The 17832-nt window shown below is 35.3% G+C and overlaps 1 protein-coding gene across 1 annotated transcript in view; it reads left to right on the top strand.

Annotated features, from left to right (window-relative positions):
* The window catches only part of DHX15 (DEAH-box helicase 15), a 54334-nt gene that overhangs the window by 35652 nt on the left and 850 nt on the right, over positions 1–17832 (top strand). Inside the window, exons 7-13 of the mRNA XM_055588153.1 lie at positions 7220–7306; positions 8264–8413; positions 8808–8916; positions 9442–9633; positions 12588–12710; positions 14134–14324; positions 16743–16912. Coding sequence (XP_055444128.1) covers positions 7220–7306; positions 8264–8413; positions 8808–8916; positions 9442–9633; positions 12588–12710; positions 14134–14324; positions 16743–16912 — 1022 coding nt within the window. The remainder of the gene's footprint in view (positions 1–7219; positions 7307–8263; positions 8414–8807; positions 8917–9441; positions 9634–12587; positions 12711–14133; positions 14325–16742; positions 16913–17832) is intronic.

The raw sequence follows: 17832 nt of genomic DNA, 5'->3' as shown, positions 1-17832 counted from the left end.
TCTATTCTTTGGCACTCAGCTTTCTTTATAACTCTCACATGCATACATGACTACTGGAAAAACCATGGTTTTGACCAGACGGACCTTTGTCAGCAAAGTAATGTCTCTGCTTTTTAATATTCTGCCTAGGTTGGTCATAGCTTTTCTTCCAAGAAGCAAGAGTTTTTAAATTTCATGGCTGCAGCCACCATCTGCAGTGATTTTGGAGCCCCCCAAAATGAAGTCTCTCACTGTTTCCATTGTTTCCCCATCTATTTGCCATGAAGTGATGGGACAGATACCATGATCTAACTTTTTCACTCTTCTCTCTTATTTTCATCAAGAGGCTCTGGTTCTTCTTCGCTTTCTGCCATAAGGGGGAGTGTCATCTGCTTTTCTGAGGTTATTGATATTTCTCCCAGCAATCTTGATTCCAACTTGTGCTTCTTCCAGCCCAGCGTTTCTCATGATGTACTCTGCATAGAAGTTAAATATGCAGGGTGACAATATACAGCCTTGACGTACTCCTTTTCCTATTTGGAACCAGTCTGTTGCTCCATGTCCAGTTCTGACTGTTGCTTCCTGACATATAGGTTTCTCAAGAGGCAGGTCAGGTGGTCTGATATTCCCATCTCTTGCAGAATTTTCCACAGTTCATTGTGATCCACACAATCAAAGGCTTTGGCATAGTCATTAAGCAGAAATAGATGTTTTTCTGAAACTGTCTTGCTTTTTCGATGATCCAGCGGATGTTGGCAATTTGATCTCTGATTCCTCTGCCTTTTCTAAAACCTGCTTGAACATCTGGAAGTTTACAGTTCACGTATTGCTGAAGCCTGGCTTGGAGAATTTTGAGCATTACTTTCCTAGCGTGTGAGATGAGTGCAATTGTGTGGTAGTTTGAGCATTCTTTGGCATTGCCTGTCTTTGGGATTGGAATGAACACTGACCTTTTCCAGTCCTGTGGCCACTGCTGACGTTTTCCAAATTTGCTGGCATATTAAGTGCAGCACTTTCACAGCATCATCCTTCAGGATTTGAAATAGCTCAACTGGAATAGCATCACCTCCACTAGCTTTGTTTGTAGTGATGCTTTCTAAGGCCCATTTGACTTCACATTCCAGGATGTCTGGCTCTAGGTGAGTGATCACACCGTGATTATCTTGGCCGTGAAGATCTTTTTTGTACAGTTCTTCTGTGTATTCTTTCCACCTCTTCTTAATATCTTCTGTTTCTGTTAGGTCCATACCATTTCTGTCCTTTATCAAGCCCATCTTTGCATGAGCCTGCTGCAGCTGCTGCTAAGTCGCTTCAGTCATGTCCGACTCTGTGCGACCCCATAGACAGCAGTCCACCAGGCTCCCCTGTCCCTGGGGTTCTCCAGGCAAGAACACTGGCATGGGTTGCCATTTCCTTCTCCAGTGCATGAAAGTGAAAGTGAAGTCGGTCAGTCGTGTCCAACTCTTTGCGACCCCATGGACTGCAGCCTACCAGGCTCCTCCGTCCATGGGAGATTCCAGGCAAGAGTACTGGAGTGGGTTGCCATTGCATGAGCCTAGTGGAATATAAATTAACAGGAGATTGATTGGTGGGGGGGATCAGGTTTAGAGTTAATCAAATCAAAAACTGTGAACATGACTTTAAAAAAAGTCTGATCCTAGCTTCATTATGTTGAACGCTGCAACTATTTTTGTCATAGTGCTGTCTCTAGAACATGTTAAAATATTTTCTGTTACTTTATTTGCATTCAGAATTTGGGGGGAAACTTTTGAAATTTTAAGTGATAAATTTAGTATATAATTTTGAAGGTGATTTGTTGACTGAAAAGTACTCGTTCTCTGTAGTATTTTTTACTTCATTCTTTGTCAGTTGATGTGTATAAAAATAGTTGTTTCTTAAACGTTTCTATAATAAAGTGGAGTTAGTGCATCTTCCATGCAGATGGCTTAATTTTTCTTGAAATCATGGGTTTTTTGTATATGTGCTTTTAATTTTAAAATGGTGATTTTATTTATCTTAGAGTAAATACAGCAAGGTTTACCATGTTTGTCTTTTCATGTAGTTCTCTTCATTCCGTTTTGAGTTACTTTGATGGGGCCCACCTTAACTTCATATTTGAGCTCTTCTTTTCTCTGTTAATACTAGTATACTAGAAATTTAGGTTTAGTCTGGTGCCGGTTCTGTACACGGTACATTTTGTAGACTCTTCAACAGTTTAAGCCCATGGAATAGAATTAATTGTTGTTTTGTTTTGTTTTTTAAGCTATTGCTTTTCATGTTTTTGTAAATCCTAGAATATTTAGAGGAATTTCGTCTTTCTAAAAAGAGTGATTCAGCAGCAGTTGTATATGTGTAATGTTGAGGCCACTGGAGTTTCCAGGGCTTTGGTTTACCTTGGGATATCTCCAGCTTTTAATTCAGAATCAAAACTAAGAGCCACAGTGCTACTTCATCATCCACTAATTATGTTTTTCGTTCAGCTAAAGCTATAGGATCTCTTGCTGGGAAATCATGTTATCTCCTGGCATGAGTGAGCTTCATCTTAGAAGTTGAAGGAGCACTCTCATAGCCTCCCTGGATTGACCCCAGTGGGAGGGGGAACTTCCCTTGGCAGTGGTGCATCATACTCTATGAGGGAAAACACTTTGAAGCCCCGCATGTTTAAGGGATAATGAACGATTTTTATAGAAGTTTATAGAGAAGGGTTTACTCATCCAGTCATATATTTTGAAGCTGGTTATGGGAGATAGTACTAGTTGAAAACCTGAGACCACTGAAATGCACTACGACCAAGCACTGACTGGCTGGCAAGATGAGTAAGTGACCATCAGACCCAGGGCCTGGTAGGTCCAGTTAAAGTAGGAGAAAGGATTGATGGGATTGTGGGGAAAGAGGAAAGGTAATGAAGATGCACACAGGTTATATGAGGGTATGGAAAAGAGGAAAAGCTGGTATTCAGTTGCTGCTTTTCCTGTCCTCTTTTTTTAAATGCTGTAACTTTGGTAATATTCTATTTGTAAAGGCCAAGGCTTAATTCTTCTATCGTGAATTCATTAATTAAACATTACTGTGCCACTTACTGGAATGGGACTTTTCATTCAGGAATGCTGTCACTGATTGATATTAACAATTAATTTAAAACTACAGGAAGGGATAGATTGGGAGATTGGGATTGACATATACAACTACTATATATAAAATAGGTAACTAATAATGTCCTACTGAATAGCACAGGGAACTCAGTACTCTGTAATAACCTGTATTGGAAAAGAATCTTAAAAAGAGCGGATATATGTATATTATGGAGAAGGCAATGGCAGCCCACTCCAGTACTCTTGCCTAGAAAATCCCATGGATGGAGGAGCCAGGCAGGCTACAGTTCATGGGGTCACTACGAGTCGGATACAACTAAGCAACTTCACTTTCAGTTTTCACTTTCATGCATTGGAGAAGGAAATGGCAACCCACGCCAGTGTTCTTGCCTGGAGAACCCCAGGGATGGGGGAGACTGGTGGGCTGCTGTCTGTGGGGTCACACAGAGTCGGACCTGACTGAAGCAACCTAGCAGCAGCAACAGCATGCATATATTATAACTGATTCACTTTGCTGTACAGCAGAAAGTAAGACAACATTGTAAATCAGCTATACTCAAAAAAAAATAATAACTGACCAAAAGCACAAAAATAAATAAAATTATGTAGAAAGAGTTAGGGATTTAAGGTCTCCTTCCAATTACTTAAAATACTATTTGATTCATACTTCTGTTAAATTATATTGGATCACATTTTGTAATGTAGTACTTCATTTGTTGTCTTACTCCTCATTGTATTAATTTATGCAAAATAGTTTCTAATTGATAGTGGTGAAACTAACAAAACAGCCTTTGAAACTAAAGTTTTAAAATGTAGGCTATATTAAAGGTAAACTTCTATGGGCATTGGGTACTTAACTGGCATTCCTTTTACAAATAATTGAGATCTTTTTGCATGGTGCTCTAACATAGCATCAGTGGTATACTTTCAAGCTTTCTAATAGTCAAGAAAAGTTGAGAATGCAGTACATAAATTTTTGAGGGTGGGTACTTTACCTCTTTTAATCATCGTTGATATTTGTTCAGGTATTTGACTTTAAGCTAAAGCTTCTGTTGCTTTCTACATGCATTAACATTTACTCATAAATAAATTATGTATGCATTTTTTTTACTAAGACTTATATTTGCTGTTTTATAGATTTGGTGTTATTAAATCCAGCAACTATTTTTATTTTTATTTCATTTTCATTAATTTTGTCCATACAGATAGCTGATTTTTCTGTATCTTATCTCAGAGTTTACTAATTAACATGGCTCAGAGCATACATTGCTCAATGAAAAAGAGAAATGGCCTTTGTGGAGATGTCTCTCTAATTTTAAAGAGAGGCTTAATGATCCACTATCTGAAGATAACTTAGTGTGGTACTGCTGGAATATTTACAAACAAATAAGCTAATGTCCTCACTGAACTAGAGACCCCACCGAGTTCCCTAGGGACTAAAAACCCACACTTCTTTAACCTAAATGCATTATTGTGTCCAAATAGAATTCAAGTGGAGCATCTCAAGTACTTTGAAATGGAATTATTGAAATAAATCAATGTGAATTCCATTAAAAAGCAGATTATTGAGGGGGAAGGAGATAAATCTACATGAGAGTTTATTCTTAACACATTTAATATAAAAAGATTAGAATTGGCATTGTCTTGATTTTTTTATCATAGAGTTTATTCTATATATTGGGCTATTTATCTGAAATAATTCCTATGTCGTTGAGGTTTGAACACTCTTTAAGGCTCTTTGAACACTATTGCCAAGCTATAGTCTAGAAGGTTTGTAGCATATGTATTCTTTGACAAATTCAGGACCGCTTTGTGTTGTGACCGCTTCCTAAATAGATCACGTGCCACTTAATACATCTAGAAAATACTTAGGGCTTGCCTCACCCCACTGTTAAGGTTCCAAGGCAGCTAGATAACTTGTATCATTTATTTGTCTGTTGTTTTTTTTTTGCTGAGTGTGTATGTGTGCATGTTTTATTTAGCCTTAGTGAGTATTATATCTGCAGCTCAAAGTTGTACAGTTTAATAAGAGTTTTTCCCTTTTTTTGTCCCAAAACCCACTTCTCATGGGGCAGGGAGGTCCTACTCAAATTATTTTATTGTCTTAAAGCTTTCTAGCCCATTAAATTTTTTTAATTAAAAAAATTGGAAAAAACCTAAAAGCCGTGCTTCTCTAGGTCTTTATTAACACTTTGGATTTCAGAGTTTAACTTTGGGTGGCAATTGACTCAACAATAATGACACAGAGGTTGCCGAAGTTGGTGTGAACATCACCTGATTCTTAATACCTGTGGAATCACAGATCCATACCTACTTATAGATGTTGTAGAGTTTGTCACACAGACCCAGAGAGAACATGTGAACACCAATTTTTATGGACAAAAATTATTTTTAAACTTAAAGAGTTTGCAGCAGTACATTTTTATTACATTGATTGTATTTTGTTCCAGAAGAAATAGATGAAGTGTATTTTTCCCCCCAAATATATGTTTTATACTTTTATTTATATGTACATTTTCCAGAACTACAGTTTTTACCCCAGAATTCTAGAAAGCCACAAGACCTCTTATATAATAACAAGCATGTGGTTTGTGATTCTGTATAGTTTATAAGGGCTCTGTCTCAGCTGACTAGTATGCAAGAGTTATAAAAGGAAATTGAAGTTTGAGTGTGTTAAAACTGCTCCACTCTTTTAGCTACTTAGATTTGATTCCTGGCTTTGATCCCTGCCTTTCCACTGCAACACACTGACTTTGTAGAAGAATATTAAACTCTGGTTATACTTATTGAAGTTTACCTCCTGACCTCGTTTATGCTTGCTTCAGCTCTAATTATTGAATGTTCATGTCTTTGAAATGTTCTGGAAAATATATTTCATTAGCATCAGACCACTTACAGTTTACTGTTCATTTGCTAGTTAGTATTCTTTTCAGCTGGTCAGTGCAAAAAGGGAGCGTTTTGGTTTTAGATATATAAATAATTGTATAATAATATCATCCTGTTAATGATGTTCTAGTAGCCTTTTAAACCTCCAAGATTACCTGGCAGTGTGCGTCCTTTCTTTTATGTGCCTAAGGGCATCCTTATCCACATGCTCTTGTTTAAGCAGAACCTTCCACTGCGAATGCTCTTCACTTCTCCCTTGTATCTTCAACAGCTCTCCTAAATGCCATTTTCTGAGTAAGTTTTCCTTGTCTTTGCTTGGGCAATAAATCCTTTAAAAATCTTATGGCATGTTTTTTATGTCATTGTACTTCCATTCCACCTCTGATCTTTCTTTGCAGATTTTAAAAGCTTTAAGAGCAGACTCTGATTCATCTTCTGTGTCAACTGCTTGCATATTCAGGCATCTCCACCTTAATGGCAGTAATCTTCCTCAGATCAGATGCTCTGAGAAAAATACTAATGAAGATCCCATTTTTCCATTGCTTAAAAAGAAAAATTGTGGCATGTCATTCTTAGGTCCCTAATTTTCTAAAGCATATTTAAAATACAGTAAAACACCCACATGAAAAAACAATCATGTTAGTATATAAATGCTTTGAACCTTATTCACTTTCAATAAAAAGTTTAAATCATTCCTTAAGATTCCTTGTATGCTGTGACACCCTCTCTGAGACTTCCAGAACATCTATGTTCAATTCTGATGGTACACCAATTCTTACTGGATTCTAAGTTGAGATTTTCATTACCATGTGCCATTTCATTTAAAATATTTAGTTGACTTTTGGTGATATAGTTTTCCTTTGTAAATGTTGCCTGAAAGTATTAAAACACGTATGTGTTGTACAGTTTGAATATTAACCAAGGAGTGTTTTCTCAGGGAGACTCTCTGTGAGATAAACTTACTGCTTTATCAGTTATTTTCTTTTGATTTTGTTCTGCTATTTGAATAATTAAAACCTAATGTAGTCAAGTAATAACCTGAAGATTTTTTGTTGAAAAAGGAAGGTGCTATGATGAACTAAATGAAACTTTGAATTCTTAAATATTAGTTTGTCTTTATATAGCATTGGTTATTAAAGATTAAACCTAATTCCTATTTATTTACTGGTTTGTAATTGTTTAGTATAAGTTAAAGACTAATCTTATTATTTGAATTGTACTTGGCTTGTCGTTTAAGTTAAATACTGTTCATATCTTAACAGGTAGTTGTGTCAACTAACATTGCAGAGACATCTTTGACAATAGATGGTGTGGTGTTTGTAATTGATCCTGGATTTGCAAAACAAAAGGTACATATTTTAGTACTATAGTACTTTATAAATTAGTGTTCATTTAATAGTACTTATTGCTTACTTGTTTCATGCGTGAAGTTTACTTTTTAGAATTATTTTCAAGTTTGTGTTTCATTTTCAGAAGTCTGTGATTTGAGCCTTTGGTTCTAGCTGGCTTTCACATACTAAGCCCATGTTTATAATCCTGTATTTTTGTTTTTCTTTTCATTGGTTTCTTTGTTTCTGTGTGATGATCCTGAGTGTTTCATATGTGAGTGTATATTCATGTAAGGAGTACTAAAAAGTACAGGATTATCATCCCTGCCTATTAGTCACTCAGTCAGCTAAATTAGTTTCTGTTATGTACCAGGCATAGTACTTGGGGGGAAAAAAAAAAGTATTAACCTCTAGTTCAGCAGTACTGAATACCCAAGCACTTTAGCCAAATTAAGGGATTACTCAGTTAATAAAACTGTTTTCTTACCTAAGATCTTTGATTGCATTTGATTATGTTTTATAATTGGGAGAATTTGTTGTACATAGTATTCATGTTTTTGATGGAAAACAATTCTTTAAATTGGCAGCTTGACTTCTGGACTGAGTTCAAAATATTTTCTTGATGTCCACACTGAACATTGGGTGTTGAAATTGACAAGTTTTTTTTTTTCAGGCAAAAACCTTCAGCACTATCCACCATATAAGAGTAAGGTAAAACTGAAGGTATTTTAAATTAGGAAGAGTAGAGCTACCTCTGTGTTAAGTGACTTTTCATTTAGTCTTAGAATGCTGGAGTCAGAATACCTGAAAGAAAGTTAAGGAATGATGAATTCTGTTTCTGCCCCAGCATGATTTATGCTGGTCATCAATACTACTTTGTTTATTTTGGGGTTAACTTTGGGCTTTGGATACTTCTGTTAGATCACAGTTTTGTGTTTAACTGGAGGATGAATTGTAATGTTATTTACATTCCAATAGGTGTATAATCCTCGAATCAGAGTTGAGTCCCTTTTAGTGACAGCCATTAGTAAAGCTTCAGCTCAGCAAAGGGCTGGTCGAGCAGGACGAACCAGACCTGGAAAGTGCTTCCGACTTTATACAGAGAAAGCTTACAAAACAGAGATGCAGGTAAGGGTTTTACTGTGTCCTTACTCTGTTTTTGGAAGGTTAAGTTAAACTTGTTACCAGAAGAAAATTACTTCACTTACTTTATCTTATCTTTTGGCACTATAAGCTGTTCAGGTTTTCCCTGAAGTTTATGGTGTAGTCTACCAGTACAACCCTTTGTTACAGTTCTAAGTCGAATTGGGCAGCAGTGGTAACCTTTCGAACCCTATCAAGATAGTTTACAGGAAGTATCTGATTCCTTTTTAGTCCACAAATACTTTTCTCCTGTTTAAGTCAGTCGTTTAGAAGAAATGCCAAAGGAAATAGCTAAGGATGAGAACAGATATGTTTTTTTCCCCTGGAGCAAGAAGATTATGGGATATTTAACAAAACAAATGTTTTTGTATTTTTCTAGGATAATACCTATCCTGAGATTTTGCGTTCTAATTTAGGATCAGTTGTGTTACAGTTGAAGAAACTTGGTATTGATGATTTGGTGCATTTTGATTTTATGGATCCACCAGGTATAAATTCTCAAAGCATGTTTTATCAATCTTTTTAACCAAAACTGACTATCCTATTCCTTATATATATTAAATACATTTTACCTTTCCCTTACAATACATCAAGAGGAATTTTGTGTGTTGGCATTAAATCTAAAAGAGTGGGAAAATAGCAAATTCTCTTTTTTTTCCTAATCTTTCAGGGTAACTAAATTATTTTAGGAGTTATTAGCAGGGCATGAAAATGGAATATCTTTTCTTTTCTTTTCTTTTTTTTTTTTGAGGCAAAATAATTTGATAAACACATTGTTGAGTTAACAGTTAATGTACTTAAGAGGGTGACATTTAACTACCATACAGGCATGTTTTGCAGCTTTATATGATTCATAGTTTGCTAGATCTCTGTAAATTGAATTTGATGGCAGTTTGAGTTTTACGTTTGGTCCACTGTAGAATGAAAAATGAGATTGCTTCTAACAGTTTGTGCTTTGTCACGTTTTTGCTTATTAAGGCAGCTTGTCTTAATAGATTGCCTTTTCCTCCTAGCTCCTGAAACTCTGATGAGAGCCCTAGAACTTTTGAATTATCTGGCTGCTTTAAATGATGATGGAGATCTGACTGAATTGGGATCCATGATGGCTGAGTTTCCTCTAGATCCACAGCTCGCTAAAATGGTTATTGCAAGTTGTGACTACAACTGTTCTAATGAGGTCCTATCTATTACTGCTATGTTGTCAGGTAATAGAGGGAAAGGAACTAAAAAAAGCCCAGCTCTTCAAAGTTTGGGTGGACTTCACTTTTGGGTTTGTTTTTTAATTTTTAGTATGATAGTGAATTTTATAGGTGTTTTTAAGGGACTTATTTTGTTTGCTAAATATTTTTAAAAATAGCTTCATAATAATATAGTGTTTACAAAAGTAAAGCACTGTGCATAAAATGTAGTAAAAAACATTGGCTCAGATAAAAATATCAGTAAGAAAAGAATAGGTCCAGGACTGCCTGGTGGTCCAGTAGTTAAGAATCTGTGCTTCCACTGCAGGGGATGTGGGTTCCATCCCACAAGCCTCACATTATAGCCAAAAAATTAAATAAGTCTGAAGATACTATAACTGAGTTCTTTGGTAGGTACATCAGTTTTGGACTTTATTGCTGAAAGTTCAGGAAGAACATTGTTCTAGTAGCTGGCACTATTTTAAGTGAGCCTGAGACAAACCAAGCTATCATTTAAAGAGTAAGCTTTTTCTTCATGTATAAATTGTATTGCAGTGGCAGTCAAATAATTATTTTAAACTTAGTATCAAATAAATAGAAGTAGTAATGTATAATTTTAGGTTTAAAATCTAATCTGATGGTAATTCTTTTACAGTGGCAGGGAAACACTTGATAAAAGAAATATGTTTAATAGGTAAAATTGCTTAATTTTAAAAATCGGAACATTGAGCTGAACAAATACTACTGTTTTTTATTAATAGCTATAACACTTAATTCACAAATAGTAACTTGGAATTTAGATTTTCCAAAACAGAGAAATATTAACGTAGAAATGTACACTGAATCTTACAGCTAAAAATAGAAAGTGTATTAAGTTTTTAATGACTGGCAAAGTACTCTATAATACTAATTTCGGTACTGGGGAAAATTGACTTCCAGTCAACAGAGTGGCTTATTGGTCTTATTTATACCTCAAATAATTCAAACTCTTACATGAAATTAAAGGAAGAAATTTTTTAAATTTCTAAATATAAAATTTTTGGCTTAGTTTAGATGTATGTTTTAATGATGTGAATTTTTAATTTAAGAACTAGCAAAAATGTTTTTTTTTTTTGCAGTTATGATTGATCAGACTCAGAGCAGATGGGCAGGGCAGTACTGAATCATTTTAATGAAATTGTAGTTTCTTGCGGAGGTGGTGGTAGGTTGTTGTCTGCCTTTTCTTATATATGTGATTTTTGTTAGATTCTCCTGGTTGTAGTTAACCCAACATTTTAGCTTTAGAGAGTGTGGGGTAAGAGTTAACAGACTGTGTTTGTTACCTACCTAGTTTTTATATTTCTAGCTTCTCTTATTGGGAATACTATAGAGTTAGCATTGTTCGAGTTTAGAAAACTAGCTAGCCCTTTAAAAAATTGGTCATTATGATGCAGTTGAGATCTCCCATCTACATCTCTTACTTGTGGTGGTTCTGCAAAGCATGGGGATAACTGGTTGTCTTTAGCACATCAAGAGAGTGAACATTTTTGTACATTCGTTATTAAGCAAGGCATTTGTTGGGAGGGGAATGTTAAAGGATTAAGAAGAAGTCATGCAACTAAAACAGTTTGCCTAGTTTGTAATGCTTTGTTTACCATTTAAGGAGTTTCTGGAGTTTGGGGGTCCTGATATAAATAGTAAAAAATCAGGGGCCTTATTGAGTGCTTCTTAAACCCAATTATTTAACTCTGGTAGCTAGTTGACATTAATGTTCACAGCTATGAGAGATTTCTGTATTTATATCTTGTTACCTTGCTTCAGTTACATTAAGCAAGACTTAATATTTACTGTGATCATGTGTCATTGTTTCTATTTGGCTTCTTTGGAATCATTTTAAAGGGGAAACTGTATGGATGGCAAAGAGTAATTTGATACTGTATTTGATCTTCTTGATTATTCCTATTATCTTTTATCTGAACTGATGATATATAATTTTTTTTTAATTGACAAGGTTTTAAGAGCTTTAAAAATGTGTTGACAAAGTCCCAAGCTGTTAAGTATTTTTCATACTGCTTTTATAACTATGGAATTGCTAAAGTGAATTAAGGAAAGTTGTATTTGAAAAAATGTAGAACACACTTTGTAACAACTTCAAGTTTTATGTGATTTAAAATTGAGGCTCTAAAAAAATAATTGTAGTTCATTTTGATGACCCTGACATAATGACTGTTTCAGACTAATTGTCAACGTTTAAAATATTGGATTCTGCTTTTATATGAGGACTTCGAGTCAAATAACAATTTTTAAAAAGAACTTGGGACTTTATTTGCTAATCTTTTTCTTAAAATGCTGGAAAACTAGGCTGAATATTCCTAGCCTTTTTGAATTTTCTTAATTCAAAGGCGGTTTAACCTTCCACCACTACTGCTATCATCAAAACCCAAGATTTCATGATATTTTTTATGTTACATATGCTTCTGCTCACCAGTGCTAATAGTGATACCCACCAGCTGGTAATAGCCACAGCACTAGGGAAGAATTACGATAGAAATGTGGCAATAGACTGGTTGGAAAGTTGTTTTTAGTCCTGCAGTGGGGAATTCAGCAAATAAATGGATTAACTTTTGAAAAATTTTTGTTTAGCTAAAAGGCTATTGACACCATAATTCTGGTTATTGGTAGAGCTATCGGCACTGGTTTTTTCAATAAGTTGAGCTTTTAGTATCTTGATGGCCTTCAGAATAGCTGTTTTTGATGCCTACTTTTAGATTTAGTTAAAAATAATCAGGTACTCTGTAGCTTTGAAACCCTCTTGTCTTACAGATGTGGTTAGGTGTTGATGTACCAAATCAAGGTAGTAAACAGTCCAAGATGCAGTTGGAGGCCATCCTGCCCTGCCCTATGCTCTGTGAACTGACCTAGCTAGGCCTTGTTCCTCTGTCTGTGAATGCGTGACTCATCGATATGGGCGTTTGTGTTGGGCCCATACCAACCTTGTTTAGTCCCACAGTGTTTTGTTCGTCCCACGGAGGCCAAGAAAGCTGCAGATGAGGCCAAGATGAGATTTGCCCACATAGATGGAGATCATCTGACACTGCTGAATGTCTACCATGCTTTTAAACAAAGTAAGTATAAATTAGATTGAAGGCACTCTTTTGTCTAAACGTCACTTGCAGCATATAAGGTATTTCTTCATCTCCCTTTCATTTATTATCTGTGACAACTTTACATTAGAAACCCAGAGGTACTTGAGAAAAAACTCCTGACTAGCATTTAAAATAAAAATTGCCCATCTTTTCCAAAGTTGTTTATTTTTATAATCAGGAGGAAAGCACTAGAAAGCTGGAAAATACAGAGCAGTAAAAATGAAATGCTGGTATAAAATTTACCACAAACATACAGCTTTTGATACAGTTTTTTTAAAAACTTTGCCTTTTATGTGAATAGTTTTATATTACTTACAGAATTATTACTAATATTTTTCCTAATAAATAGCTCTTATGTAAAAGTAAACTAACGAAATAGGAAAATAGGCTACAAATGTCAATGACCGTATGGTAAGTGGTTCATAAACTCGAGTGGGGGGCTATTCAGCATTACTTGCAGTTCAGTAAATGTGCATTATTATTATTTGAGAGGTACCATTTCTTCACCTATAAAATTGGCAAAGGCTAAAGAAAAATAGTCTTGAGCTGTGTAGGAGTGGGTCTAGTGCAGTGCAGCAGTCTTAACGCCAGAGGTGGGAATAGAAATACATGTTATCTTTATGAAAAACAGTAGATTTGATGTTACCAAGACCCTTATCAAATTCATACGATTTGACTTATAGATAATCTGTGAAATTTTCTTTTAGTATTCTTGGACAGAGATACGATTCAAGTTTTTTTTATCTCACAGTTATTTATGATAGTAAAGAAAAACGAAAAATACCTAGATGCCCACCAATAGAAAGATGGTTCAATGTGATGTTATTGCTACATGATGAAATATTCTTCTAGCTTTATATCATATTTTCAGAGAGTATTTAGCAACATGAAAAAACATTTTCCAATTATTTGAAAACAAGGAAACAGTGATAATGAAGAATGCCCTATTTATAAAACTTAAAGGAGAGGAAAATGTGACAATAGTCTCTTGAGGTTCATTTTTGTAACTTTTAAGTTGTATTTGATAGTCTTAATCTAAGCCTGTTTTTCTTTGAAAATGAGAAAGACATGGCATTTTTCCAGATTCTCTGAATCCACCCCGGTTAAGACTATCTATTGAAAACAGCCAGGTAGATTTTCATGGGTAAAATAACTTAAAAATAGTTTTTCCAAAATCATTGTTTTGTCATTCAGTAGCCAAAAACCTTAGTGCTGTTTTTAATTTTGACTCCAGATTTTTAGTAAAGTTGATTAAGACTATGATTAATTTATAAAAATGATGTGATTTAGTTCCCTTTTTGATTTAGCTTGCTATTTATATGGATTTTATTTTTTAATTAGATAATACACCTATTTGGATGATTCATGTCCCCTCTTATTTTCCCTCTTTCCAACTTTGTAGATCATGAGTCGGTTCAGTGGTGTTATGACAACTTCATTAACTACAGGTCCCTGATGTCAGCAGATAATGTACGCCAGCAGCTGTCAAGAATTATGGACAGATTTAATTTGCCTCGTCGAAGTACTGACTTTACAAGCAGGGACTATTATATTAATATAAGAAAAGCTTTGGTTACTGGGTATTTTATGCAGGTATGTGGACTGTACAGGAGTACATAATTAAATGCTTACTTAATATTTGTTTTCTATAAGCAGTGCTTGGATTCCACTTAAACACAAAATTCAGTTAAAGAATGCCTATAAATAATCTTTAATTTTTTGTCCAGATTCTTGAATGAACTAATATACTGAGAAGTTTTTACATGTCTTAAGTTTACCAAATGGCATAGTTAGGGATCCAGTTATATAGAAATCAACTTTACAAGTACTTTTTAAATAATGGGGTCTTTTTATACTAGATAGATATATTGACTATTTTCAGGTGAGTTTTATTAGTTATTTCTTCAATGCAAATTTTGACTTTGGATAAATGTATCAAAGAATTTCTTTGAATCTTGATCTTAATTGGAGATGTATAATTGCACTGGAATGCTGAAAGGAAGCAGTTTTCTGGATGGATCCAGAAGTACAGTTCACTTTCCTCTCTTTGTGGAAACTAATCACCCTAAAATTCAAATAAGCAACTGTTTTATGCACAATCCTGTGGTGCGACCTTTGGTATTTATAATAAGACACGTGGGTGCTAGGAAAGTCAGATACGGAATAATGATTTAAGGTAAAAAATAATTTTTAAATATTTCTTTTGATTTTAAGTGTTTTATATTGGAGGCTGAAGTTAAAACTTATCAGGTAATTCTTACAGTTTAAAGGACATGAAGCCAATCAGGTTTTTCAAAATGAAAGTGTTTGTGGTGAAAAAATGAAAACATATCAGTCCCTTATTTGAGATGAGATTGATTTTAGTTATCTTTTAAATATCCCACTTGTTCTTTGATTCTCTCCTTTGGCTATGTATAATAAGTAAGATGTGGCCTGCCTTAAGGCCAAATGAGCCCAATACATAGAGGGGCCATTAAGTGCATGGAGGCAGAATGAAAGGAGATCGGTGCCTTGTCTGTGTTTGAGATCGGAATAACAGAATGTTTATTGTGGCATCTTATTCTGAAGTTTCAGTGCTTATCAGAGTTAGGATTTTCACTATTACGCAAGCATTATGGATTTCTAATTCTCTTTTAAAGCTAAAGTCCATTAGAAATGGGACTTTCTAAGTGTAGTGCCTGGCACCTAGTAGGTGCTTAGTAAATATTTATTGATTGAAATTGAGTTTATTTTCTACTATATGTTAATAATTATGAATTGCTCATTTCTGTTCTTCATACATGCTCTTTGTTACTAGAGTTCTAGAATTGGAAAGGGCATGTTGTCATCTGCTTTGATACTTGTTAATTGTTAGATGATATTGATCCAATTGATATATTTGATTATAGATAGAAATATAGGACAAGAAACACATGCATCTCCTCTCTCCTCTCCCCACCCCCCAATTCCTTTTCTTATTAAAGCTCTCATTGTGGGTTACTTTTGCTCTATTTTTCTATCTTAAACATGAATTTTCATCTTTTAGTAATTGTTCATCTGCTACATAGTTCCCACCTGGTATTAAAGAACCAGTCTCAGGCAGAAAGACCAAGTAGTATATATTAGGCTTTGTGGGCTCATTCAGTTCAGTTCAGTCACTCAGTCCTGTCCGACTCTTTGAATGAGTCAGCTCTTCGCGTGAGGTGGCCAAAGTCCTGGAGTTTCAGCTTTAGCATCATTCCTTCCAAAGAACACCCAGGACCGATCTCCTTTGGAATGAAATGGTTGGATCTCCTTGCAGTCCAAGGGACTCTCAAGAGTCTTCTCCAACACCACACAAAAGCATCAATTCTTCGGCGCTCAGCTTTCTTCACAGTCCAACTCACATCCATACATGACCACTGGAAAAACCATAGCCTTGACTAGACGGACCTTGGTTGGCAAAGTAATGTCTCTGCTTTTGCATATGCTATCTAGGTTGGTTATAACTTTCTTCCAAGGAGTAAGCGTCTTTTAATTTCATGGCTGCAAATCACCATCTGCAGTGATTTTGGAGCCCAAAAAAGTCTGACACTGTTTCCCCATCTATTTCCCATGAAGTGATGGGACCAGATTTAGGTCCCTTATTGAAACCATTCAACTCTGCTTCCTCTTGTGTACAAAAGCAACCTTGGACAAATGGGCATACTATGTTTCAAAAAACTTTACTTACCATTTTGAATTTCATGTGATATTCACTCCAGCATCACCAAGTGTTTCTCTTTTGTTATTTTTCCCCAGTCATTTAAAGGTGTATAAACTGTTCTTGGCTAAGAAGCTTTAAAGATGTAGGCAGTGAGTTGGATTTAGCCTGCTGTAGTTTGCTGATTGCTGCTTTTATTGGGCAGTGGTAAATAAGTCTAGCCATCAGATTAAAAGCAACAGGTGAGGCTTGCCTTTCCCTGATTATATAGGTATAGATATATAGGCTTTATATCACTTTTGTATAGCACGTCAGAAGCATTGTATTAATTTACTGGGTTTTGGTTTCAGGTGGCACATTTAGAACGAACAGGGCATTACTTAACTGTGAAAGATAACCAAGTGGTTCAGTTGCATCCCTCTACTGTTCTTGACCACAAGCCTGAATGGGTGCTTTATAATGAGTTTGTTCTTACAACAAAGAATTACATCCGGACGTGTACAGACATCAAGCCTGAATGGTAAGCTCTGTGTCTTTAATTCTAAAAGTTTTTGTTACCATTTTGCTCAGAATGGAATCTGAAAAGAGTCTTGTCTTGTTCTTCCCTTCACTCAGGGGAACTCGGATGTTCCCCAGCTAGGGTGTATACTCCTGTGTATAGATTTGGGGCACAAAATGGTGTGATTATCTCTTAAGAATAATTACTTTGTGAAGAGGATGGTAGAATTGTTAGTATGGGCATGGGCAATTTGGAGACAAAGTTATACTTGATTAACACGAAAAGTATCTTTGAAGCCATTCTCTTGCTGTTGTGATTAACTTGGTCTCCAGGTTCCAGTAGTCAGTCAGTCTTTGTATTTCAGCTCTCAATTATTGTTTATTTGTATGTTGGTGCTTTAAAAGCAAAGCAGGCATTAAAAACTGCACCTCTTTTTGTACCATTGCATATTTGATTCACAAAATGTGATCAGAACTGACTGACGTTAAGCAAAATTACCCACCCACTGCAGTCCCTCTTTCTGACTTTTTTTTCAGGGGCCAGAATCCATTCTGTAACTTAAGATAGAAAATGTCAGCCAAGAATGGTGGGACTGAAAGCACTTACTTTAGTTGATGTCACTTGCTATATATTTTGAGGCTTCTTTCCTCCACTGATTTGTGACTTTTGACACTTAAATTGTATAGGGCATTACCATTTTATCTTAAATGCTTTGTTGAGAAAAAAATTATATGGCTAAATGTTTAAAAAGATTCAGTCAGGTGTATTCTTTGGGGTATAGAGTTACATTTATGGTTATTAAAACTTAGAAAATGAGAAGATCCAGTCATTTGAATATCAGGGTGTTTCTTGTATGGAACTTGTAATATTGTAACTTTAAAGAGGTAGATCAAAATAGTGTTCCAGAGTGAAGAAACTTATGACCTTATGGTTACTGTCTG

Source organism: Bubalus kerabau, chromosome 7 (assembly GCF_029407905.1).
Source record: "Bubalus kerabau isolate K-KA32 ecotype Philippines breed swamp buffalo chromosome 7, PCC_UOA_SB_1v2, whole genome shotgun sequence".
Classification (NCBI taxonomy): Eukaryota; Metazoa; Chordata; class Mammalia; order Artiodactyla; family Bovidae; genus Bubalus; species Bubalus kerabau.
Note: the sequence above shows the minus strand (reverse complement) of the source record. Positions and strands in the feature narration are given on the sequence as shown.